Below are 26643 nucleotides of genomic sequence, written 5' to 3'. Positions count from 1 at the left end.
CTGGCTTTAAACATGTTATATAAAACAATAACTCTAAATAAAATATTCATTATTTAATATGTAATAAAATCAGAAGAAAAGATATCTGTAGCATACATCAAAACATTTTAAAATAAGATATTCATAATAGCACCACACACCAACTAACCATTGACTGTTACAAAAGAGACATTCTCTCATGATTTTGACCTGGCACAAACTTTACTTATACAACTGTTGATGCTGTTTTCCTCTCAGCTGAAAATAAATTTTCCCAGAGATTAAGACTGCTAATCTGTTTTATTGAAATAATAAAAGTTGAACCTTGACCAACAATAGAACAATCAAAATGAACTTATTGGAGTATGTCTCTGATCTTGTAAACTAATATTCAGACTTAATACAGAAATACCAGAATTTTTACATGATGACTAATTCAAGCAATATTTCCAATTATATATTATGAAAAGGGTCTGCTTGTCACTTTGGACGGTGCATTATTATTTCAGAATACAGCTTAAGGTCCTTTACATATTAATTCAAAAATGGCAAAAAAAAAAGGTTTAAAAAATAATGAGAATGACAAAACAAGATATGTATTTAGTGATGACAGTATTATTATACATTTCTTCCATTTGAGCCATCATGCAACATAAAAATATCAATAAAATACTAAAATTACTTCACATTTAAAAATCATCATCCAGAAAGAACTTATGTTAAAACTTTGGTGTCATACAGGAGTAAACAAATGTTTACCAACATAACCATTCATTCACACAGACTTGCTCAAGGTAAAACGGTATTACTTTCACTTTTACATCAATTAGAGCAATTAATGCCCAGTGTCAAACTTAACAATGTATCATATTATCTTTGAACACATTCTGCATGTACACAATTCTGTAAGTTTCAGCTGACCGACTTTAATTCAACTTCAAACATTAATGTACTGCCTGGTGGAATGGGTCCCTGTCTCTGGTTACCATACCTAGAAACAAGATCAAAATGGTTAACATTTACAAATTTATAAGCAATTCATAATTATTTTACTTTGCATCATAATGCTTTCTTTGAAAGTGTTCATATGTACAAAAAGCATCATACAAGTCATTTGATAAAATAAAAACTTTTTCCCTATCATGAACCAATTAACAATTGTTAATTGAAAAACAGCTATGTGATTGACCTCATTTACTGTTTTGTCATTAATCTTGCCTTTGATTTTCTATCTGCCTTGTTTCTAGTTTGCCTTTCATAGCTGACTATACTGAACAGTGTTCCAGCTAGGCCGTTTTCAGAGGGCGCGGCGCCCGCCCTTTTCCGAGTGGCGCCCTGTGCCCTTTTTACAGTTTCCAGGGCGCCCTGCCTTTTTTGAAGATGGATTGCATATTAATTTGCGTATTGATATGATACGCTAATTACTAAATTTTACCTGGGGAAAAGATTATGACTTTGTTTACCACCCCAAGCTAATCAATGGTTACAACTGGTGTCATAATCTGTTGTTATAGGTAATCCGTTTATCAGATGGGTCATTAATGATCATCAACATTAATTCGTTCAAATAGAATCGGTCAGTCGGCAATTATCTTTGAAGAAATGTGCATACAACAACTTGGGCACAATTTGCGATGTTTACCGTAGTTTCATGGAAGAAACGTAATGACAGAAAGTTGGGAAACCATTATAAACTCGTTGAAGACATTGTTTTACTTGTTTTCTGTAAAATAAACAGAAAATTCAGACGTATTTGTCATTGACTGCCTTAATTTTTGATACGAAAATAACAAAATCGGCCGCCATATTGTGATCATATTTACATCATATTTACGTACTGTTTATAATCCTCCAAAGAAGGAGCACACCCGAATAAAGAAAGATAACTCAATCTGATTTTTTTCCTAGCATTGAGTAACCCATTTACATATTCTAAAATGTGTCTCCATACTTCTTGCTTAAGAATATATATGTTTAGGTATTTATTTTGAGTTATGGGAAAAGTTAAAGAGGGTCTTAGTAGCAGTGTTGGTAGGGTGCCTTGGTCATCTTTTTCTGTATTCTTTATTTTTGATACTATTTTTCACTGTTGCTTTATATCCTAAAATTGTGAATTTACTGAGCACAGCTGTTTTGTGCTGTATTGCCATCAAGCACAGCAGGGGTAGAAAGGTGAAACTGGTAAAATGTGGTAGACCATAGAAACAGTATGAAACAGATCTCCTTCAAGTTCAACTGTGCCAAGCAATGATAAAAAAAAACTTGTGTGACAAGCTGCTTGACAAGTTTTTCAGCCTTAAAAGTAGAAAGATAGAGTTCTATATGGGCTAAAGATGTTGTTCTTGTATAACCTGTGATTCAACGAATAAACACAAATGTTTGATTAACATCTTTTATTAAAATATGCCCTTTTCATATTATCATATCGCGCGTTAAATGCCCTTTTTCAGGATTGGCACCCTGCCCTTTTGAAAACCTAGCTGGAACACTGCTGAAAGAGTGCATTGCTTGTTGTAGGCCGTACTGTGACCATACCACCTCATATGGACTCTGTTGGATTGTTGTCTCATTGGCAATCATGCTCCATCTACTTATTTTTTTTCTGAACACTATCCATTTTTTGTTCCACTGTACTTGTGTCTCTAATAGAAATGGTGAAGTATGTATGCCTATTCAGCTAGAATCAAAGATAATAAATAATACATTTTTATTTTTTGAATAGAATAAAATGTCTAATTTTACAATTCATGCACAAATAGTAATTATGTATTTTTTTTCATGAAAAGCTCCGATATTTGATCTTACCCTTGTTGAGATGGTATCACTAGTTTTCTCTTGCCTCCAACCTTCATTCCTGAAACAAAATATAGATTCAAAATCCCAACTTGCTTTTTTACATAAAGTCTGAATTAAAAGCTTCACTTGTATAGAATTTTAATTTAAGTGTGAATACTTCTAGGAACAATGTTATAACAGGGAATTACATTGATGTTATGCAAAGTGTTAACCACTTATTATTAGACATTTAAGGAAAACTTCAAGCTCAGCCTCGATGAATGTTTTTCAAATTCAATAAAACCACACATTTACTTCATCAAAAACTAATCCATCATTTAAATGAAATAAAAATAGTATCATTTGTTTCTTCCTCAAAAGAATTGAAATTGTCACTGAATAATAAACAAGTGGACATAAGGTTAATGTACATCAGCATGAGATGTTAATCCAGCAAATATGAGTATCTGCCTTTCATAAAAACAGAGAAAAATCAGAATGCTGCTTACTTTCCATGCTGTCTCAGATACCTGATATATCTCAACCTAATCCTGTTATTTGCACTCATTATAAGAATGTCAAGTAAGTATACTTACCACTTACACCTACATCCCAGCCTTTTATTACTTCTCCTTTACCAAGTCTGAATCGGAAAGGTTTGCCCCCTTGGCAGGAATCAAATTGTTGACCTGTCTTTTGAAGTTTTCCAGTGTAATAAACATGTACCTAAAATGATATCAAATCAGATATTGACATAGTTAAGCTTAAAACATTAGAGTAGCAGAAAGATTTGTCAAATTTAAAAACCAATGTGTGACCATGCACTTGCAATTCTGGTTTGGTAAGTTTTCTATCTATTTATTCTCAACTTCAAATATAACAAGCAATATTTGACTCTGTAACTATAATTACTATAAAGAGATGTAACATTGATTTCATATTGATATTTTGAATTAGTCAATTTTGATATGTGCTTAGTAAAGAAACGGTACCGTCAAGACTTTTTTTTTTTAGTTTTTCAGATATCTGAGTTTGAATTTGGCATGTTTAGGCAACATTCCATAATTTAGTACTTTGCCAAAGAAAAAAATACCACAACTTTCAACAGATATTTCCGTTTTTGGTGCAATGTGCTTTTAACTTTGAAAAGCTGATCTGATGATGTCAGTGTAATTTTCTGTCAACTGTGTATGCCTATTTGCCTATTATCAAAGTCGTGATAAAAATGGCATTGTTATTATCTCCCCCTGCTATGTAACTAGATGACATAATGTGTATCTTGCCTTCATCCCTCAATACTCACCATTTTACCAGGTTGAGCTACTGGACCATGCCCTACTTTTAATTCTTCAGAGACAATCCCCCCTGCCAATACTTGTTTTTTGGGCTGTTCTTTTTTATTTGGTGTTTCTGTAGAATTTGTCTAAAATAAAACAAAAATATAACAGATATTAAGATATAAATACAAACAATGGTGAAAGTAATTATACAGAAAAAGAGACTCCAAGGATAAATATGACTTAAATCAAATAACTTTTTACTGATGTCCAATTTTTTCAAATGCACCCAAGTCACCTGTATATGTTAATGTCATAAATATACAACAATTTTGTGGTTCACCAGTACCCACGAAATTTGGTATCCAACAAATAATAATGAATCCACAGTACTTTTAGCTTACAGTCTAACTATTAGCATTATGTAATAAAGTATGATTTATTTTGTGTTTTACAGTTTACGCTATCTATTATATTGGACTTGAATAAAAAACTTTCATTTATGTAATGAAAAGGGAGGCTACAACTCAACATAATTAACTTTCAGACCAAATATAAAGTCGTTCCCTTATATAAAAGCCATGAAAACTTTGACATCAGTTTTATAAACAAAGTCTATCTGAGAGACAGACAAAGTTTGGCAGTTACAAGACCTCATTTACACTGGGCAACCCAGGCGAACAGGGTGGTGTCTTCCCATTTATCCAACTTTTTAAAATAAGGTATTCTCATTTAGCCAACTTTTTATTTTTGTTAATTATTGGGTTGTTTGTTTAGTAATAATAAGGTGTCTTTCTAAAATTTGACAGTAAATTTGTTCCTGTATGTTTTTATATTATTTAAAATATATATATATATATATATATATAATAGGCGATAGTACACTTGTTACATTTTACTTTTAATTAAAATTTAGTATACTTTAAATAGTAAATAAATGTTTCATCATTTATACAGAAGAAACCCACAAATCAGTAATATCTTTATATAAACATTTTATGAAACTACTTCTACTTCTACCACTAAGTGACCACTGTCATTAGGATGACTATCCTGTTACTGTTTAGTGTGCGCTTGCAAACTTAACAAGTCCAAAAATGATTTAAACAAAAAAGAAAAATGTTGTGCTGTATATAATATTTATACATGGTACAAATAAAAACATGGGACTTGAAATATAATGTGAATGCAGTAGGCTCTTGAACGAGTCAAGACTCTTTCCTGGTGCTGGTCTTGCATGATGGTATTTGGAAAGAGTGAGAATTCACATATCTTAATAATCTGTCTGATTGTATTAGTTTATCGTCAGCATCAACATTTCCTCATTTGAGATTTTATATATCTTTGAAGCCAGAGTGTGAGCGTCAGAACAGTGACCCCATTTTTTTATTTTCTTTTTCTTTTAAGTATATGATTTGTTCATTTATAGAAAAAATGGAATTATACCTGATTCAACTTACAATGTAACATTACTTGTTAGAGTGTAGGAACATAGGAAGTACAAATCTGTACAATGCACTTTCTTTAAACTCTCATGACAGTTTTACACTTAAACAAGAGGCAGACAAATACATGTGATACAAAACATATATTCTAATGGTGAAAATAATAGAATAGAAAAAAAAATACAACAACCAGTCAATTGGTAACATTACAGTACAAAAAAGAAATTAATGTGTTTTCTTAAAAAAAATAATGTTTTTATTTATCTTCTTTATTAGATTTGTTTGCCAATATTACTTTTTGTAAGACAAATTAGAAATGAATTTTTATTTTATTTGATTTTTGTATGCCAATAAAAGTTCATTTTGATGTTTTGTAAACGAAAAGAAATGAAATACTATTAAACCTTTTTATGAAATCCTATTTAAAATCTTTAAAAGAAAAATATATTGAAAGATTTACCAATATAAGTTTTATATAAGTTTAAAAAATAATAAAAAACGAAATACTGTTAAACATTTAAATGAAATCCTAAATAGTTTATGCTTGTCTTTTTGTAGGTGAGGATCCCAAAATGAACTCGCATATTCAACTGTTGGTCTTACTAAAACTGTAAATGCCTTTTCCTTGATCTCACTGTTAGCTATGTTTAGATATCATTTTAGGAATCCTATTGTCCTATTCGCTTTCGGACAGATGTTATTTTTATGAGCACCCCACTTTAGATCAGATGTTCTGGTGACTCCTAGATATTTGGCAGAAGAACACATTTGTCAGGATGGAACTGCATCATCCATTTTTCTTCCCATATTGCTAGCTTATTTAGGTCTTCTTGTAGGATGTTGCTTTCTGATGATACAGTGAGGTACGCAATGGTGTCATCTGCAAATAGCCTCACTGTTGATGAAACGTCTTCCGGCATGTCATTGATGTAAAAGAGGAAGAGGCTTGGTCCTAGTACAGATCCCTGTGGGACTCCGGACGCAACATTTATGAAGTCAGACTTATCCCCTTCTATGACAACGCACTGTGTTCTATCAGCCTATCCACACATTTGTTTTTCCTCTAATTACATTTTATAACCATTGTGCTTGAATTGCTTTTGCTTTTGTTTATAAATATATATGTTGTGTGAATTTTGTTCAGTTCAGTCTTTGTGAAGTAATACGTAATCAACTTATATTTTGTCCCATTTGGATCATTTGGTCAGAAGAACAGAAAACAAATGAACGAAAAGGATCTATTACACAAAACAAGCTCTATCTCATTGACAAATCTCTTCATGAATAAAAGTGCAACTCATAGTTTTCTGTCCAATTCCCATTTATTAACGGTTAAAAAACTTTAAAATACTTTCAAATGATTTACATTACATTAACTAAAATTAATGTCAGTTGCACATTTTAATATGCTATGCTAAATAATACTACAGAAAATTTAATCCTGGTATAATTTTCAGTCTTATTTTTTACCTGTCATTTAACCCAAACTCTAATTGAAAAACCCTTTGTTCTTAATTACCTTTGATCTCATCTATCCAACTTTTTTTTTTACCTGTACTACCTATAATTTTAAAAAGTTGGATAAATGAGAATGAACCAACAGGGTTATGGTTTGAGACCTCGGTATAATTACTTAAACTCTGACACATTTTCATGTACCTGTGGCAAGTCTGGAAACTTGTCAGTACAATATCCTAATGCTTTTTTTTTCATACAAGTTGCGGTTAATGATTTGTTTCCAGCACACTAGCAAAATATAGATCTTTAATATGTTAGGGAGAATTTGAAAATGTTATTTTCACACATTTTTAAGTCTGGATTAATAAAAGGAATATGTTTTTTAGGGGTCTTAGAAATGAACACAAGTTAACCTAGATTTCGAATCAATCTAGTATGGTTAATTTTGATTATACAAAGGCAATTTCGCAAAAAGACTTTAACAGAGTTTTAAACACAACAGAAAAATATTTTGTTATTTTATAACTTGAGAAAAATTTAAAGACATAAAAAGTGCATTTCTGACATTGAGTTACACATTTTCAGTCTGTAGATAATTATGTTGTCAAATTTATTCAAATGCACCCAAGTCACCTGTATATGTGAATGTCATATGAAAATAAAATCAGACAAATGTTATCTACATGTTTGAAATTATTTGGCCATCTCCTTTTACCATGTACCTATCCTTTGTACCTTTATTATGTTGAGAAGATAAACCTGACTTGTTCATTTTGAGCATTACAAAAAACTAAAATTAACCTGTTCATCTTTGTTCTTGTTTTTCTTTTTCTTCTTCTTCTTCTTCTTTTTTCCTTCTCCTTCTTGTGAATCATTTTCTGTTTTCTTTGGCTGAAAAAAAGAAAAGATTTTTGAAAATAACTATTCAGCTTAAATATACATGTTGAAAATTATATCCCTGATTTGTCTGGTAATAATAAAAGATTTTACCTTTCATTATCAAATATAAAAATGTCCTTGTAAACTAACACAATACTTGCAAGCTGAGTTCTTATTTGACCTTGTAAAGCAATATTGATAAGGCATGCAAAATTTATGGAAGACAGACCCTAGTCATTTAGAATGAACTTATTAGATATTTAGATGTAATAGCAGACGGAGCAATTATCTGACTGTTACTTATAATCCTCTTTGTCCAATTTATAATACTATCAACATGTAAAAAATGTCTTCCTTAAATGCAGGGTATGATTTGAAATTACAAATATAACATCATTGTACGGCAGTGTTCCAGTTAGGCCGTTTTCAGAGGGCGCGGTGCCCGCCCTTTTCCGAGTGGCGCCCTGCCTTTTTTGAAGATCGATTGCATATTAATTTGCGTATTGATATGATACGCTAATTACTAAATTTTACCTGGGGAAAAGATTATGACTTTGTTTACCACCCCAAGCTAATCAATGGTTACAACTGGTGTCATAATCTGTTGTTATAGGTAATCCGTTTATCGGATGAGTCATTAATGATCATCAACATTAATTCGTTCAAAAGAATCGGTCAGTCGGCAATTATCTTTGAAGAAATGTGCATACAACAACTTGGGCACAATTTGCGATGTTTACCGTAGTTTCATGGAAGAAACGTAATGACAGAAAGTTGGAAAACCATTATAAACTCGTTGAAGACATTGTTTTACTTGTTTTCTGTAAAATAAACAGAAAATTCAGACGTATTTGTCATTGACTGCCTTCATTTTTGATACGAAAATAACAAAATCGGCCGCCATATTGTGATCATATTTACGTACTGTTTATAATCCTCCAAAGAAGGAGCACACCCGAATAAAGAAAGATAACTCAATCTGATTTTTTTCCTAGCATTGAGTAACCCATTTACATATTCTAAAATGTGTCTCCATACTTCTTGCTTAAGAATATATATGTTTAGGTATTTATTTTGAGTTATGGGAAAAGTTAAAGAGGGTCTTAGTAGCAGTGTTGGTAGAGTGCCTTGGTCATCTTTTTCTGTATTCTTTATTTTTGATACTATTTTTCACTGTTGCTTTATATCCTAAAATTGTGAATTTACTGAGCACAGCTGTTTTGTGCTGTATTGCCATCACGCACAGCAGGGGTAGAAAGGTGAAACTGGTAAAATGTGGTAGACCATAGAAACAGTATGAAACAGATCTCCTTTCAAAACATACTGCATATAAAGTTCAACTGTGCCAAGCAATGATAAAAAAACTTGTGTGACAAGCTGCTTGACAAGTTTTTCAGCCTTAAAAGTAGAAAGATAGAGTTCTATATGGGCTAAAGATGTTGTTCTTGTATAACCTGTGATTCAACAAATAAACACAAATGTTTGATTAACATCTTTTATTAAAATATGCCCTTTTCATATTATCATATCGCGCGTTAAATGCCCTTTTTCAGGATTGGCACCCTGCCCTTTTGAAAACCTAGCTGGAACACTGTATGGTATCCAATCAAAATGATTTCTGAAAATATTCATAAGCAATATGTTAACTTTACAATCAATAATATACTCATTCAACCCATTTATGCTTACAGTTTGGGTTTCCTGTTTCACTTGGTTCATTTTCTGAGGTGTGTCTTTCTGTTTTTTCTTCTGAGGTGTTGGTTTTTTCTTTAGTTTCAATATTTCATCATCATCTTCATCTTCTTCCTCATCATCTGAAAATATTTACAATCTTTAAAATACTGTGAATTCGTTTATTTTCCTGGATAGGGGCTATTAGTAGTTTCTTAATTTGCCAAAATCTGCATACAATCCTACAGAAATTTGAACTTAGTTGAACTTTTGAACTTGTTTACTGGTTCCTTTATACCTGAAATCCACCAAAAATTGGTATCCCAAGTACTATAAAATGAATCCATGGTATACAACTTCAAAAACATACAAATACAAGGATAGTTTGTGGGTGAATGTTAATTTAGACAGCAACCCAATGACACTAATAACTAGAAGACACCTAGAGGGAAAACAATGTATTCTTAACAAGAAAACCAAAACAAGGAACAACCCATTTAGTTGTCTTTAACATATTAGTAATTTACAAAATAGGTGCATATTAATATTAAATTTATTAGTATATCTAAAAAATCGGGATGTGAAATTCAATGATTGCGATCTTGACCTGGCAAATGGCATTTAGACATGCCAACCTTGATAATCAAATCAAATCACATACTGATCGTTGTGAACAATAACACCAAGGATCATCATTATCATTAATATCCTTCTAAGCATTCAAAACATGGATATTGGAATGTACTGTACAGCAAAAACCTGTGTCAAAATTCTAATTTGGTATATCATTTTCAAAGTTCACATCATAATTATGAACAAGTGTACTGTTTAAGTTTATGTAGATTATACAATTTCTCCATATTAATGTTATATTACTAAAACTGTATACCATATATATAAATAATATCTCATAAGTACACATTTAAAATTGCCCCAATAGTAACATTTTTAGGTGTTAATAATGGCTTGAAGGCATCACCATTGCCTCACTTTACAGCATAGGAGAACATTGTCTCTTGTGGAGAGTTGTCTCATTGAAAATCATACCACATTTTCTTATTTATATAGATCATTGGTAAAGTTAGTATAATAATTGAAAATATCTCACCTTCGTCTGATCCCTCACCAGCTTCGTCATCAATAAACTAAATAAAAAAAAAATCATTAGATAAACATAAAAACAATCAAACAAGGGTGGTTTTAGAATGGGATGGGAGACATCATCATTAAAGGTCAATAACTCATATTTAAAGTTATCCAATGGTTTTGGTCAAATTGACATTTTTGAAGATCTTGAATTGCTGATCTTTCAAGACACAGTGTGTCAATGTAATTGCTACAGGAGAAACCAAAATATATATAAAATTTGCACTTCCCCCATTTTGCCACCATTTAGAAGGTTAATATTTATTTAAACAGCAAGGATATATAGTTTTCTAACAAAATGTTTTTTTTAAATGTATTAAGATATACATGCCAATTAGCAGTTTACTTGAAACTTTTTTTTTTTTATCTTTGCAAGTGTTGACTTAAAAATGTACAATCACAACTGTTTCAAAATAGTGAATAAATGGTCAGTTATATTGTTGCCGCTTATTTAATTCATCTTACATCAGCGAAGTGGTCTTCAATATCAAAATCGTCATCATCATCATCATCTTCGTCATCTGAATCTACCATTTTCATCTTCTTCTTTTTCACTGCCTTCAACTTTTCTTTCTTTCTCTTTTTCCCACCTAAACAAAACAATAAATAACATGTAAAAAAAGTTTTTTACTATGATCTACATTGATTATTAAGCTGTGATTTTTAAATTGGCATTTGCTCATTCTCAATCAAGAAGGCTATATTCAACTGTACATTTTATGTACATGTAGGAGTAAAGACTGGTCAGCTTTAGTTAGGACGACATGTTTTAGAAGGAAAGCATGTGTCTTCCTATTAACTGATGCCTTTAAAAATATAGACATTTTGCATTGGTACAGACAAAACTGGCTATAATTTTAACGCTGACATTTTCTCTTCTTTTTCGAATTGATGATGTATAACAATTTTCCACAAAACAGTAAGTAATGAAGTTTATACCTGGTACTTTCTGTCCCTCGTCGTCATCACTCACTAATGATGGAGCTGCAATAAACAACAAAATATAGATAAACCATTAATGGCAAATAATGTGTCATCTTCATCATGTTCAACAAAATAATGTAATGTCATTGAACACAATTTCAATCTGTTAGGAAGGAATATTTGACTTTCAATATACATAGTACATGTATATGGAAGCATAGTTCAAATAAACAGCTGCGCCATGAGCGCATGATACGCCCGACGTCTTATGTGGAAGTCTTATGCAATAATCATAAATAGTTTATGAGAAAGTTTTAAGCAATAACCATATATTGTTTTAGAGACACGGCGGGACATGTGAAACCCCCCACCCTGTTTTTTTTTTACAAAAACTAAATATTACCAAAATAAAATTTTGAATCAAAACCAAAAAGTATACAGATCTTTAGATTAATATATCAAAGAAGTGTGTAAAGTTTTAAGCAATAATCATAACTTATTTTTGAGATACGGCGCAACATGTAAAAAACCCTCCCCTGTTTTACAAAATACTCAATAACTCAAAAATAAAATTTTGAATAATCACCAAAAAGTATACAGATCTTTAGATTAATAGAACAAAGAAGTGTGTAAAGTTTTAAGCAATAATCATAAATTGTTTTTGAGATATGGCACAACATGTAAAAAAAAACCTCCCCCTTTTTAAAAAAATACTAATAACTCAAAAATGAAATTTTGAATCATCACCAAAAAGTATACAGATATTGAGATTAATATAACAAAGACATGTGTAAAGTTTTAAGCAATAATCATAAATAGTTTTTGAGATATGGCGCGTCATGTAAAAAAAACCTCCCCCTTTTTTATAAAATACTCAATAACTCAAAAATGAAATTTTGAATCATCACCAAAAAGTATACAGATATTGAGATTAATATAACTAAGAAGTGTTTAAAGTTTTAAGTCATAATCAAGAATCGTTATTGAGATACAGTGCGACATGGGAAAAAAACACACCCCTGTTTTAGTCATAAAGTGCTGTAACTCAAAAAGTTTAAATCTTATTTTCACCAAAAAGTATACAGATCATTTGACCATCATAAGAAACAAATATATTAAGTTTCATGAAATTTGGATAAGTCGTTCTCAAATTACGGTGCGACATGTTTACGCCGGACAGACGGACGGACAGACAGACAGCAGACACCGGACATTTGTATACCATAATACGTCCCGTCAAAATTTTGACGGGCGTATAAAAAGGGGGTAAATTAATAAACCTCTCCCAAACAAGAATGTGTCCAAAGTACACGGATGCCCCACTCGCATTATCATTTTCCATGTTCAATGGACCGTGAAGTTAGGTAAAAAATCTAATTTGGCCTTAAAAGTAAAAAGATCAACCAAAAGGGAACATGTGTACTGAGTTTCAAGTTGATTGGACTTTAACTTCATTGAAAACTACCTTGACCAAAAACTTTAACCTGAAACTCACACTTTTAATTTCTATGTTCAGTGGACCATGAAAATGGGGTCAAAAGTCTAATTTGGTTTAAAAATTATAAAGATCATATCATAAAGAACATGGGTACTAAGTTTAAAGTTGAACGGACTTCAACTTCATCAAAAACTACCTTGACCAAATACTTTAACCTGAAACTCGCACTTTCATATTCTATGTTCAGTGGACCGTGAAATTGGGGTCAAAAGTCTAATTTGGTTTTAAAATAAGAAAGATCATATCATAAGGAACATGTGTACTAAGTTTCAAGTTGATTGGACTTTAGCTTCTTCAAAAAAAAACTTTAACCTGAAATGGGACGGACGGACGAACAGACAGAAGGACAGACGGAAGGACGCACAGATGGAAGGACGCACAGACGGAAGGACACACAGACCAGAAAACATAATGCCCCTCTACTATCGTAGGTGGGGCATAAAAATAAATAAATGATTAAAATATCTAGACTATAGACATTTCATCATTTCATGTAATAAAGTAAGAAATCAATTAGCCATTTAAGCACTTATTTGACAAATTCAGTATCACGTTGTAAATGTTAATACTTCATTATAGTTTATACATAGATTTTTAAAATCTACTCGATCAGAAATTTTTAATATCAAGAATATTGAAAATGATTTTTTTTAAATCTACCTTAACCCTAGCTATATGCAATGATACTAGCCAGTTCCAGCTGGTCATTTAAATCTCGTCTGTTGGTCAGTTAAAAAAATAAAAATATAGTATGACACAATAACCCTCAACTTAAAAATAAAGAAAGGGTGTTTGAGGGGAGTTAATAACTACCTTCATCTTCATCAGATTCTTCTTCAGATGACTCGTCCATCATGCTCTCTCCAAAGTCATCTGGATACTGATCATCTTCCATCAGATATCCAGATAAATGTACTACACCTACAAAACAATTTTGAATATTCAACATTCTAATTATTAATAAATAAGATATTATCATGATTATTTGAAATATTTCTACGATAACAAGATTGCTACAAAGTAGCCATATACTCTGCCAATATAAAGGGGTTTTCTGTAAATTACATTTAACTGATTTAAGAAAATGCAGGAGAGGAAGTGATTACAATGTTGATTGCACCATTTTTTTCCTGTTTGAGATAATGACAATATATGGTAAACCTTTGATACATTTTTCATTTAAAGTTTAAAAAATGTTGGCTCAAGGGCACCTGCAACTTGGTTTTCCCTTAGGGCTGTTCAATAAATAAATGTATGGAAAGGGGGGTGGGTGGTGTCAGAAAGGCATTTTTTATTTGACCCCACTATGCATATTATTTTTTTTTTTTAAATAACCACCAACCATCAAATTTTAATTAAAGTACCATCTGACACCCACCTCCTCCCCTCCCCCTTAATACAATTAGTACTTTTTCATCATTAGTAAAGAAGAAAGTTACTTATTTTTTATCAGAACAAAATATCCAGTTTAATCCCTTCAAGTAAAGTCTATAGACATGATAGACCAACTTACTTTTATCATTAGTCAAAAAGAACGTAACTTCTTCTCCCTCTGTGAAGTTGAGGTCTAATGGTTGTTGGTAAGTTTTTCCATGCTGTAGGGTACACAACATGAATTCAGCCTTCTCATGCTGTATCATAATTGATACCAAGGTATCAGATTTACCTGGAAAAAATAAACACATCATGTTATTTAGCCATCTCTATGCAAATGATAAGACTGGGATGCTGTCCTGATATTTTCCTAAAATGCATAATGCATTTATAAACTAAAAGTGACAGAATAAGTTAATACAAATTTTTACCTCTATGATATGATAATCATTATCAACTTATTACATATTCTATACTTGCACTTATGACATTGAACAGTTTAATTAATATTCTTAGTAAAATCTTTTACAAGTCTCTCTATGATGCTTAATCTAATATAAAATTGGCAAACAAAAGTAAACAGAAAATGTGTTATTCTGCTTTAACATGTCCTCTAAAACTGCTATCAATACAATCAGTTTGATGTCCTCTGAAACTGCTATCAATACAATCAGTTTGCTGTCCTCTGAAACTGCTATCAATACAATCAGTTTGATGTCCTCTAAAACTGCTATCAATACAATCAGTTTGATGTCCTCTGAAACTGCTATCAAAACAATCAGTTTGCTGTCCTCTGAAACTGCTATCAATACAATCAGTTTGATGTCCTCTGAAACTGCTATCAATACAATCAGTTTGATGTCCTCAGAAACTGCTATCAAAACAATCAGTTTGATGTCCTCTGAAACTGCTATCAAAACAATCAGTTTGATGTCCTCAAAAACTGCTATCAAAACAATCAGTTTGATGTCCTCAAAAACTGCTATCAAAACAATCAGTTTGATGTCCTCTAAAACTGCTATCAATACAATCAGTTTGATGTCCTCAAAAACTGCTATCAATACAATCAGTTTGATGTCCTCTAAAACTGCTATCAATACAATCAGTTTGATGTCCTCAAAAACTGCTATCAATACAATCAGTTTGATGTCCTCAAAAACTGCTATCAAAACAATCAGTTTGATGTCCTCTAAAACTGCTATCAATACAATCAGTTTGATGTCCTCTGAAACTGCTATCAATACAATCAGTTTGATGTCCTCAAAAACTGCTATCAATACAATCAGATTGATGTCCTCAAAAACTGCTATCAATACAATCAGTTTGATGTCCTCTGAAACTGCTATCAATACAATCAGTTTGATGTCCTCTGAAACTGCTATCAATACAATCAGTTTGATGTCCTCAAAAACTGCTATCAATACAATCAGTTTGATGTTCTCTAAAACTGCTATCAATACAATCAGTTTGATGTCCTCAAAAACTGCTATCAATACAATCAGTTTGATGTCCTCAAAAACTGCTATCAAAACAATCAGTTTGATGTCCTCTAAAACTGCTATCAATACAATCAGTTTGATGTCCTCTAAAACTGCTATCAAAACAATCAGTTTGATGTCCTCTGAAACTGCTATCAATACAATCAGTTTGATGTCCTCTGAAACTGCTATCAATACAATCAGTTTGATGTCCTCAAAAACTGCTATCTATACAATCAGTTTGATGTCCTCTAAAACTGCTATCAATACAATCAGTTTGATGTCCTCTAAAACTGTTATCACTACAATCAGTTTGATGTCCTCTAAAACTGATATATATACAATCAGTTTGATGTCCTCTGAAACTGCTATCACTACAATCAGTTTGATGTCCTCTGAAACTGCTATCAATACAATCAGTTTGATGTCCTCTGAAACTGCTATCAATACAATCAGTTTGATGTCCTCTGAAACTGCTATCACTACAATCAGTTTGATGTCCTCTGAAACTGCTATCAATACAATCAGTTTGATGTCCTCTAAAACTGATATATATACAATCAGTTTGATGTCCTCTGAAACTGCTATCACTACAATCAGTTTGATGTCCTCTAAAACTGATATATATACAATCAGTTTGATGTCCTCTGAAACTGCTATCACTACAATCAGTTTGATGTCCTCTGAAACTGCTATCAATACAATCAGTTTGATGTCCTCTGAAACTGCTATCAATACAATCAGTTTGATGTCCTCTGAAACTGCTATCACTACAATCAGTTTGATGTCCTCTGAAACTGCTATCAATACAATCAGTTTGATGTCCTCTGAAACTGCTATCAATACAATCAGTTTGATGTCCTCTGAAACTGCTATCAATACAATCAGTTTGATGTCCTCCAAAACTGATATATATACAATCAGTTTGATGTCCTCTGAAACTGCTATCACTACAATCAGTTTGATGTCCTCTAAAACTGCTATCAATACAATCAGTTTGATGTACTGAGTTTATATTAAAGTAAAGAACATAACTTATTCTTATTGGACACTTTTCTGCATATCAATTCAAGTTTTTTCAACAATCAAATGTAAATTATACATGTGTATACTGTACATGCATGTATCATGTTGCACAGACTCTAAATTATGAAAAGTGTGCTTCTTAAGTCTTCTGCATGACCAACCTTTTGATGGCTCCAGAGCTGCCATAGAGAGATGGAATGAGCTCTCCACAGTTTGAGTGTACCTTTTACCTCCATCTAAAGTAACTCCTGAAAAAAAAAACCAGTTACGAATTTTACATACATGTATGTATCCATCCATACCCGCGACTTGCGATTTGGAACAAAAGTCAATGATAGCTAGTCATCAACAGAATAGAATATACAGTACTAGTCATGTAACAATTTGAGAATAATAAGTTTACTTATAAATTTCAAAGTATGTTCGAGGGCAAATTCCTAAACATGCTACATTCTTTTTAAATTACCATACAAGTAAACATAGTTGTTCATGTTTGTGTACTGGTCATTTGTTAGAAAAAACATTTCACAACTTTTAACCCTGTGGAATGCTAGCAAATATATGAGCATAATGAGTATGTTGTGTTTTTTGGCTTTAAACATTTAAAAAAATGGAATATTGAATAACTACAATTGTACATTTATTAAAAGAAAAACAGCGCATACTACTGTATTAAAAAGTTGTCACCTTCAATTAGGGATTTCACAGTTGAAAATGGAGTTTTTACTAGTGACCATGACCCTCAACATTGTCAGAAAAACAAATTGAAACTTCCAAATCATAATTGACAGTGGCAACTTAACAATTCAGTACTGTTATTCCTATTCAAAGGCAACAGACTTATTAGATAGTTTACATTTTTTGTACCAATGATGTAATTTAAGTTAAGAGTTATTTCCCTTGACCACTGTTTTAAAGGACATCCTGTTGATTTTCTTGTATGTCAAACAAAATAGAAACTTGTTAAACATGTTAAACACACATGTCTGATAAAAGATAAATAACTAATATATTTCAAACAAAATTCCTATTTTCAGAATTTGTTAACATATTTACACTAGATTTCATTAAAAGAAATGATATAGTTATACATAATCAATCGATGTAAATCTTTACAATTTTAAAAAGACAAAAAACAATTGATTATATAATTCCTAAAGAGTTAAATAACAATATTGCATTAAGGATTGAGAACTGTTAGATCTATACATGTACAAGGGGATTTCTTACTTATAAGATAACTTTTGATTATGTCACAAAGACTTAATAATTGGGAAAATAGATACATTGTAAATAAATGAGCAGAGGGGCGAAAAGGGGGTATCTGCACAAAAGAACGTGAAATAAAATTGCCATAATGGACAAACAATTAACAATACATGTTGATCTTTTTACCGATTTCATGACACAAGGTGAATAACGAACCATTTTCACTGAAATAAAAATAGCAAAACATGTTGCACGAAAATAACCCTTTACCACCCTCACTTACCAAAACTCAATACAAATTATGATGGACATGAATGTGTAGGGTGTGAATGTTCTTTGGGTGCAAAAGTGAAAGGGGCCAAAGTGAATTGGCGCAAACGTGATTGGGCGCTAGTGGACCCGAATTCTCCCCCCTTTTTTTCTCCTTGATTGGGAACCCCCTTATAAAAATGGCTGGTTATGCCCGTGCCACAGGCACTTTTTTCTAACCAAGGAAAGATCCACTATCAGTGTATAAATTTACGAGCTCATATCTTGATACAATGTACAGTGATAGTGATAGATACTAAGATAATTTATGGTTCTCCCCCATGGATAGTCCAAATAATTATGACGTCTTGAAAGGCTATTATAATTTTTTTCTTTGACGCCTTACATCGACGTCATAATGCTGAAGCCGCCATTTTCGGTTGGACTTTGAGAGCATATTTTGCTCTCAACTTTGAGACCCAATTTAGCCATCAAATTTTTATTGAAGGCTAAAACAAAATGCATATATAAAAATTCTTACCTTTTATGTGTTTGTTTGTGCAAAATATTTCCAATTAATCCCTACATAAATAATAATATAAGGAACAATTCCATCCGAGGCGGGAACATGTCGACTGCAATTTTTAAAACGTTTGTCTGATTTCCTTTAAGGAGATTATAAAATAATTTTTACACCAAACTCGGTAAAACCCGAATTTCCGGAACCATTGTTTTACATTATCCGGAAATTCAGGTCAATGAAAATGTACCGAGTTTGGTTCAAAAATATATTTTATACACCTAAAATGAAGCATCTTTAGGAGAAATCAGCTAAACGTTTTAATAAAGCAGTAAATTCCTTCTCAAAGTCCAACTGAATATATGAGTTTGGCGTTATGACGTCGATGTAAGGCGTCAAAGAAAAAAATTATAATAGCCTTTCAAGACGTCATAATTATTTGGACTACCCCATGGACAGAAACAAGTGCCTGTGGCACGTGCCCTTCTATTATCATCAGCATGATTGGTAGTTTGGTTCAAATTTCTCATCATAACTCTAAAAACTCAATATTAAGATATATAGTTTGCATTTCAATTTGTTACTAAAAACTATATGTAGTAAATCTGTAGGAAATTACAAATGTAGCAACAAGAGGTAAATTGTTTACCAGGAGTACTACTAAAATCTATGCTTTTGAGAAAGAGGACAAGTACAAGTTTTACATGAACAGATCTTACGTACCCCAAAACATATTCTTCGCTTCCTCGATGTGCATTAAATTTATAAAAACTTCAGTAAACTTTGCTGTAAGTAAACAATCCAAACACGTGTGTCTACCTATGTCGTAAACTGGCGGTGTGTATGTCGTAAAATAAGGTGCGCAAAATTACCAATAATATTTACATACACAAACGGTCGGACAGTCGGACTGTGAGTGTACGGTCTGTCAGATCAACATAATTGAAATTTCGAATTAATAATAAAAAAGCTCAACAATAAATGAAATAAAAACTTTACTGTATGATACTGAACTACTTTAAAAACGGTCAGTGATGTCTGAGACTATGATAATAGTAGGTCTCAGGTGACGTTAATTTAAATTATTAAGCTCCTGTAATTTTTAGAATACTAACTTTAAATTCAGTGCTACAAAATCGTCAAAGACTGAGAAGAAGAAGAAGAAGAAGAAAATATAACAAAATTGTGTCGAAAACGAATACAAAGAATAGAAAGTTTGGTACGCAAAGGATATGACTTGCAAAAAAAGTAAAATCACAATAATACTGAACTCCGAGGATAATTCAAAACGGAAAGTTTCTAATCAAATGGCAAAATCAAATGATAAAACACATCAAACGAATGGTTGGAGAGTCAGTTGTCTCATTGGCACAAAATCTTCTTATATCCAGTTGTTGATAGCATGCAAGGATTTGTATACGGTCTATATATATAACTATACATGCTATTAATACAAATCATGCCTTGTTGATGGTATTTGGGACTATCATATACTTACTTAATATAATAATCCCAGAAAGTATGACCGAACAGTTTGGACTGTGCAGTCAGTGCAATTAGTTTTGTAACAACATTTTATCATGAATTCAATTGTTTCAATGTATTTTCATGTTTTGTATTTAAATTAATTTAGTATTCTAGACTTTGTCGTAAATTTAGGTCAAAGTGTTTTACACGGATTATGTGTCATAATCTTGGACAAAGGACTTAAATTCAATGACTCTATTTATTAAGTTATTTATTCTCTGTGACAGTTTGGACATAACTTACAAATACGTGTCGGACATTAATTTATTGTTATTTCTAGTTGGCATCTGTTAATCTGCTTAATCCTTTAATTACTTATGCTTATATATATGTATGTGACATTAAATTTAGTTTTGGAGTTTGTTGTTCGGTTTTGCCGGACTGCTAAAAAAAAGTTAAAGGAGGGAAATAATCCTTCTTGATTTCGATATACAAAATGTAGTCGGGAAGCCATTTTACCCGGCTATAATAGGATATTTTCCTATTTTATGTATACACTTAGGCTTGATGGTATAATCGGTAAAGATGCACGTTTGTACAAACTGTCATGTGACTGATTTGGCATATTAAACTCTTATTATGAATGGGTGATATAGGCATATTACACGCAAAATTGAAACTGAACACTGGAAAAACACAATGATTCATCGGCTGTCTTTCTGAATCATATTGTGACACTTCAAGCTACCACAAGTAACTTCAGATTTTTTGTATTTATTATATGTTTTGCTCATGCCTGTTCCTTTGCCAGCAAGAGAAAAGCTTGCCTACACATAATTTTTTCACAAATATTTTTTTTTGTTAAAAAAAATAATAAACAACGTTATATGTAAATGAACTTCAGTGAAGTTGTCACAACTCTAATTATCGAATGTCATGTGTACACTAGTTTCTCGTACTTAGTGAATGAATCATTGGATACAATTGAATGTTTTTATGTGTGTACCTTATATAGAAACTATAAACTAGAACTTTGGTTCAGATCATTTCAATTCTATCAACAAAAACTTGAATGAACCTCAACTTAGATACATGAATTTTTAATTAGTTGTTGTTAGTTTTCAACTAGCTTTCCACTTTGTCTTCACCCGACTTGCAAATGTTGGTCGTCCGTTTGCAGTCGAAAACCCGGTTGAAACAGAACAAAAGAATCGAAGCTCTTTGTTAGAGAAGGCGATAAATGTGTACTGTATTGTTTACTATAGTGACAAAAATTTCAAAAGTTAATAGAAACAAAGAAAATTACAATTTTCTTCTCAATTACGAGGTGTTTTATTTTAAAAACACCATTTGCATAAGTTTTCAATTTATCTAGTACATAGTTAAGCAGAAAAATTAGATTTCAAGTCGACGACATGGGTATCTTTCAAGTTGGATGAAGAAAATGCATAACCTCCGATTTTTTGAAAAAATTACCACGGACCTATAACATATCAATCTATTAGTTCAAAAATTTTCGTGTCTGCCCTTCCATCATGTTACTCAAGAAAAATTCCTAAAAATGGGTAACAATTGTATCGAAAAGAGAAAATCGAGTGCACCTTTTTATGTTAGGGCGTGTTTGAATTGAATATTTTGTCTTGATATCGTACAAAGTAAGATTATTTCATACATCGTCTCGCTTCAGATTCTATTATTTTTATATATCAAAGCTACAGATTGACTTTATAACACAAAAACATAACAGTACTACAAGATGAAATATATGGGTCAAGTGAAATACCTATTTAATGAGTCACAAAAACAGAGAAGGTGTGTTCGAATAGCTATTTCTTAATGAAAGTACTTGACGACAGTCTTTCAAGTTGAATGATGAAAATGCATATCTTTGAAAAAATATAATTTTTTGTGTGTGAAAACTAGGGTTTATAGTCTTTATACACTAAAAAAATCTAGTCTGCCCTTCCACGAAATTTTTTATTAGAATTTTTTTAAATGTTTATGAATTTTCGAAAATTCCACCTGACAACCGATCAGACAATAGTTTTAAGTTGAATCAATGCAGACAAGATCATTAACTGATGCTCATTAGCTAGTTGATACATTTGTCTTTTAAAATACAACTGATATATAAGGATCGTAATGGTGCAATGTGGATACATTTATCGTTTCCATGAGAAAAATTGGTAGCGCGTCATCCCTACAATGGCTTCCATTTCTGCGATTGTAAAAAAAGAACTGGCGTAATGGGGAGATAATTCTGACGAAGTAGGATCCTGACTGTTTGGCTGTGCAGGATGTATAAATACGTAGTCACGTTTAGTCAGAATGGGGACATTTAATCTGTTATGCCTAGTTGTAGAGAGAATGCCACTCTTTGAGGAGTTCGTGTTGGTCTACTAAAAGGCAAAGTTTCTGCTCCTATCCAATAATCCCTCATTTTCCAATACATGGCATTTTCAAATTTCCAGACCTTTGTCCTGTACAACACCTATTACAGAACTAAGTTCCCTGTTGTGTTTATTGTAAATAATCAATTTGGTTTTTTTTGTTCTAAACTTGCATAAATATTTTACACTGGATGTTTAAAAATCAATCTATCAACTAGATTCCAGTAGTTTTGAGTATTCTCAGATCTAAGGGTAATGGCCATAATTATTCAAATTCCTAAGCAGGTAGGGATTTTACAGTAGAGCGGGATATAAAGAAATACGAATTTCTTGAATTTTGTTACGTTAGTATGAACAGAACAAAACTTTTGCATTAGGCATCGACTATGTGTGTATGTGTTTGTGTGGCTAGGGTGAAGCTTTAAGAATCAAAATATTGATGGTTGATGTCTTTCTAGCCAAAAGGATAGTGTTATTATATAATATAATATCAGTGTTTACGTGCACATGCCTTTTTTTAAATGAGGGATCGTCAATATGTACTATACTTTAAGTTAAACGTATATATCGATCATAACATAATAGATTTGAAAATACCAAACAGGGTGTACTGCTTAATTAAAGGGATACGCGGATCTATGATGGGCAGTACATATTGTAAATATTTTTTTTAATATTTGATTTTCCAATTGTACTGCGTTATTTAATTCACCATTCAGATGTTATGGTAAATTATTTATAATTCTTCGAACTTTTCATCATGTATTATTATAATTTTCATGATTAAATGACCAGAAAATTTAATATTTTTGTGCATAAAATTTTGGGGGCATTAAGCGGCCCCAGACCCCCTGCCGATTTGTGCCTACATTTGAATGAATGCCTAGCTACGCCCCTGGATGAAAATCCTTCTGTTTTTCCAATGTGCAGTTTCAATATATCTTGACTTAAATCTACAAGTTATAACATGAATGGTAAATTTTCCTTTCATCTTCTGGTGAGTTAACTCGGTTATTTTTAGTAGAGTGCGTTAACTGAATGATTTTTTTTAGTTGTTTCACTCTCCAATCCCGTCGTAGAGAACTTCTCGTTTGAAAAGCAAATAATGGGAGGAGCTTAAACCAGTGCATTAACTTCCATCTCAAAGTTGTTAATGCACAGTCTAGTCCGCCTCCTTGGGTAGTAATTAGGGAGCAACCATTTTAACTTCAAGGGGGCTATGTTTTTTTTTGTCTCAGTCGGAAATTTGTTTTCGCACCGGCAAAGCGCGATCAATCTTATTTAGTTTGTCAACGCTATGAAGCAAATTTTTTTTCAATATTTAACACTATAAGGTATGGGGAAAATCTGGATTCAGAATTTATTATTTTGTCATCTGCTTGACCAGAATAAAAAAATAAAAAATTTCATCAAATTGCCCAATGGGGATCAGAATATCTTTTTAGAAGAATAGAAAACATACCCCCCACACACATTAAGTTCTATTTTCATGAATTGAACAAGCTTCAAACATTTGTCCCTGGACCACTTACATGAATTCAACACGCAATCAACTAACCGATCTTCCCCAGTTTTGGGGAACGAAAGAAAATTTTGATTTACATTCATAATTGGTTTGTCTTTGTAATTTCATATAAAAATAGGTATATGTAGTATGACTGCAAATGAGACAACTATCCATCAAAGTTAAATTGAAGTGGATGCAAGCATTACCCGGCAACCGTACGGCCTTCAACAATGAACTAAACCCCATACAATATAGTCGGCGCTCATATGTTTAATACATTTCTGAGAATATAGACAGTGCAATTTCCCATAGAAACTCCCTTTACGGCTAAAAGTGTGACACTTTTACTATGAAGTTTCGTAAAAAGTTATATCTCAGATTGGAAAGTTGATATATGAGTTTAAACTTATACTAAAATTCTGAACTACCCCTACCTAAACTTTATGCCTACTTCAGAATTCAAATATCAATATCACCGCAACACTATTTTTATACCGGTAACAGTCCCAAGTTATGTCTCTTTGAGATGGAACATTGAGGTCATATTTAGGAACAAGTTTTTTTTAACAAATCTGTTAAAAGTATCTTTAAATATCATATATCTCCTCAAAATAGGCGTGTTTTGAGAAAAATCTGTATTTACAAAGTGCAACCTTACAAAGTGCATGTATATGCTACTTGACGGATGGTATCCAGGGGGCGAAAATATGTCTTCGAACAGTCTAATTGATCAAAGGGTAGTAAAAATAAGGAGATACCAAGGGGCACAAGTCAGGAATCTGATTTCAGTAGTTGTCGTTTGTTGATGTGGTTCATAAGGGTTTCTCGTTTCTTGTTCTTGATATAGATTAGACCGTTGATTTCCCCGTTTGAATTGCTTTACACTAGTAATTTTGGGGCCCTTTATGATCCTTTATAGCTTGCTGATGTGAGTCAAGGCTCCGTATTGAAGACCGTACTTTGACCAATAATGGTTTACTTAACAAACGTCTATGGTTTATGGATAACATCACGATCAAAATAAGAAAAAGAAACTATAAACAATCCAAACACATAAATAACAAGAATGTGTCCAAAGTACCCGGATGCCCCACTCGCACTATCAATTCCATGTTCAATAGACCGTGAAATTGGGTAAAAAATCTAATTTGGTTTAAAATTAGAAAAATCATACCATAGGGAACATGTGTACTAAGTTTCAAGTTGATCGGACTTCAACTTCATCAAAAACTACCATGACCAAATACTTTAACCTGAAACTCGCACTTTCATTTTCTATGTTCAGTGGACCATGAAATTGGGATCAAAAGTCTAATTTGGTTTAAAATTATAAAGATCATATCATAAGGAACATGTGTACTAAGTTTCAAGTTGATCGGACTTCAACTTCATCAAAAACTACCATGATCAAATACTTTAACCTGAAACTCGCACTTTCATTTTCTATGTTTAGTGGACCATGAAATTGGGGTCAAAAGTCTAATTTGGTTTTGAAATTAGAAAGAACATATCATAAGGTACACGTGTACAAAGTTTCAAGTTGATTGGACTTCAACTTCATCAAAAACTACCTTGACCAAAAACTTTAACCTGAAGCGGGACAGACGGACGGACGAACGAACGAACAGACGAACGGACGCACAGACCAGAAAACGTAATGCCCCTCTACTATCGTAGGTGGGGCATAAAAATTACTAGGAATCAAGCTTGATGAATATCATTGGAAAACTTGAATGAAAGCAGGTTATCCGATAGGGTTTCTGCCCACTTGTGGCACCTACCATGTTACTTATGCGGACACATAACAATATGGTAGAAAACAGCAGAAGGCCACCAACGGGTCTTCAACATATATATCTTTATTCAGATAAATCTTCGTCAATACAACACTATTTACAAATCTAAATTGAATTTGGCCAGGGGAACACACACATGCATCAATATGGCGTATAAGATCTTTATAATTGTAGATAATTTATTAAATATTATTTATGACTGTTATGTCATATTCATAACTTCCTTTAATTTAATTATGTTTGGATAAAATCAATATATTTTTATCAATATACTTTTGTCTTTTTAGTGAATCATTTCAGCAATTTTTATTTTTACTTGAAAAAATCTTTATTTAAGAGGGAAATACTAAAATATTCAAAATATTTAAATTAGGAAAGACCTTGTATGAAATGGCCCTGCCGATGAAACGAATGTTGTAAAATTTGACTTCTTCTATATTTATTGATAAATATTCTTACTTTATATCCCCATTAGTACATTTTTCTTCAATTATCAAATAGAGTTTAATTTACACAAGAGACGAAATTTTCTGTTACCTTCCAGGTTGCAAAAGAAAGGAAAAATCTTTAATACT

At 32.0% G+C, this 26643-nt stretch overlaps 1 protein-coding gene across 1 annotated transcript; it reads right to left on the bottom strand.

Annotated features, from left to right (window-relative positions):
* Positions 1–38: 38 nt before the first annotated feature.
* On the bottom strand, positions 39–19766 carry LOC139521760 (46 kDa FK506-binding nuclear protein-like). Its single transcript, XM_071315345.1, has 13 exons — positions 19632–19766; positions 17092–17178; positions 14566–14718; positions 13866–13973; positions 11570–11614; positions 11096–11220; positions 10593–10629; positions 9503–9627; positions 7736–7825; positions 4058–4177; positions 3351–3480; positions 2785–2833; positions 39–970 (listed from the first exon to the last, which is right to left on the bottom strand). Exons 1-13 carry the CDS (start codon positions 19663–19665, stop codon positions 892–894), a joined length of 1182 nt encoding a protein of 393 aa, XP_071171446.1. The 5' UTR covers positions 19666–19766; the 3' UTR covers positions 39–891.
* Positions 19767–26643: the final 6877 nt, after the last annotated feature.

The sequence above is a fragment of the Mytilus edulis genome, chromosome 4, assembly GCF_963676685.1.
Source record: "Mytilus edulis chromosome 4, xbMytEdul2.2, whole genome shotgun sequence".
Lineage (NCBI taxonomy): Eukaryota > Metazoa > Mollusca > Bivalvia > Mytilida > Mytilidae > Mytilus > Mytilus edulis.
Note: the sequence above shows the minus strand (reverse complement) of the source record. Positions and strands in the feature narration are given on the sequence as shown.

Bases quoted from the DNA above. Each gene is read 5' to 3' on its own strand.
- LOC139521760 (XM_071315345.1), bottom strand. From the start codon at position 19,665: ATGCACATCGAGGAAGCGAAGAATATGTTTTGGG. The intron at 11,615-13,865 runs GTAGTTATTAAC...TGTTTATTGCAG, and splicing joins AGAATCTGATGAAGATGAAG to CTCCATCATTAGTGAGTGAT. The intron at 11,221-11,569 runs GTATAAACTTCA...TGTTTTGTTTAG, and splicing joins CGAGGGACAGAAAGTACCAG to GTGGGAAAAAGAGAAAGAAA.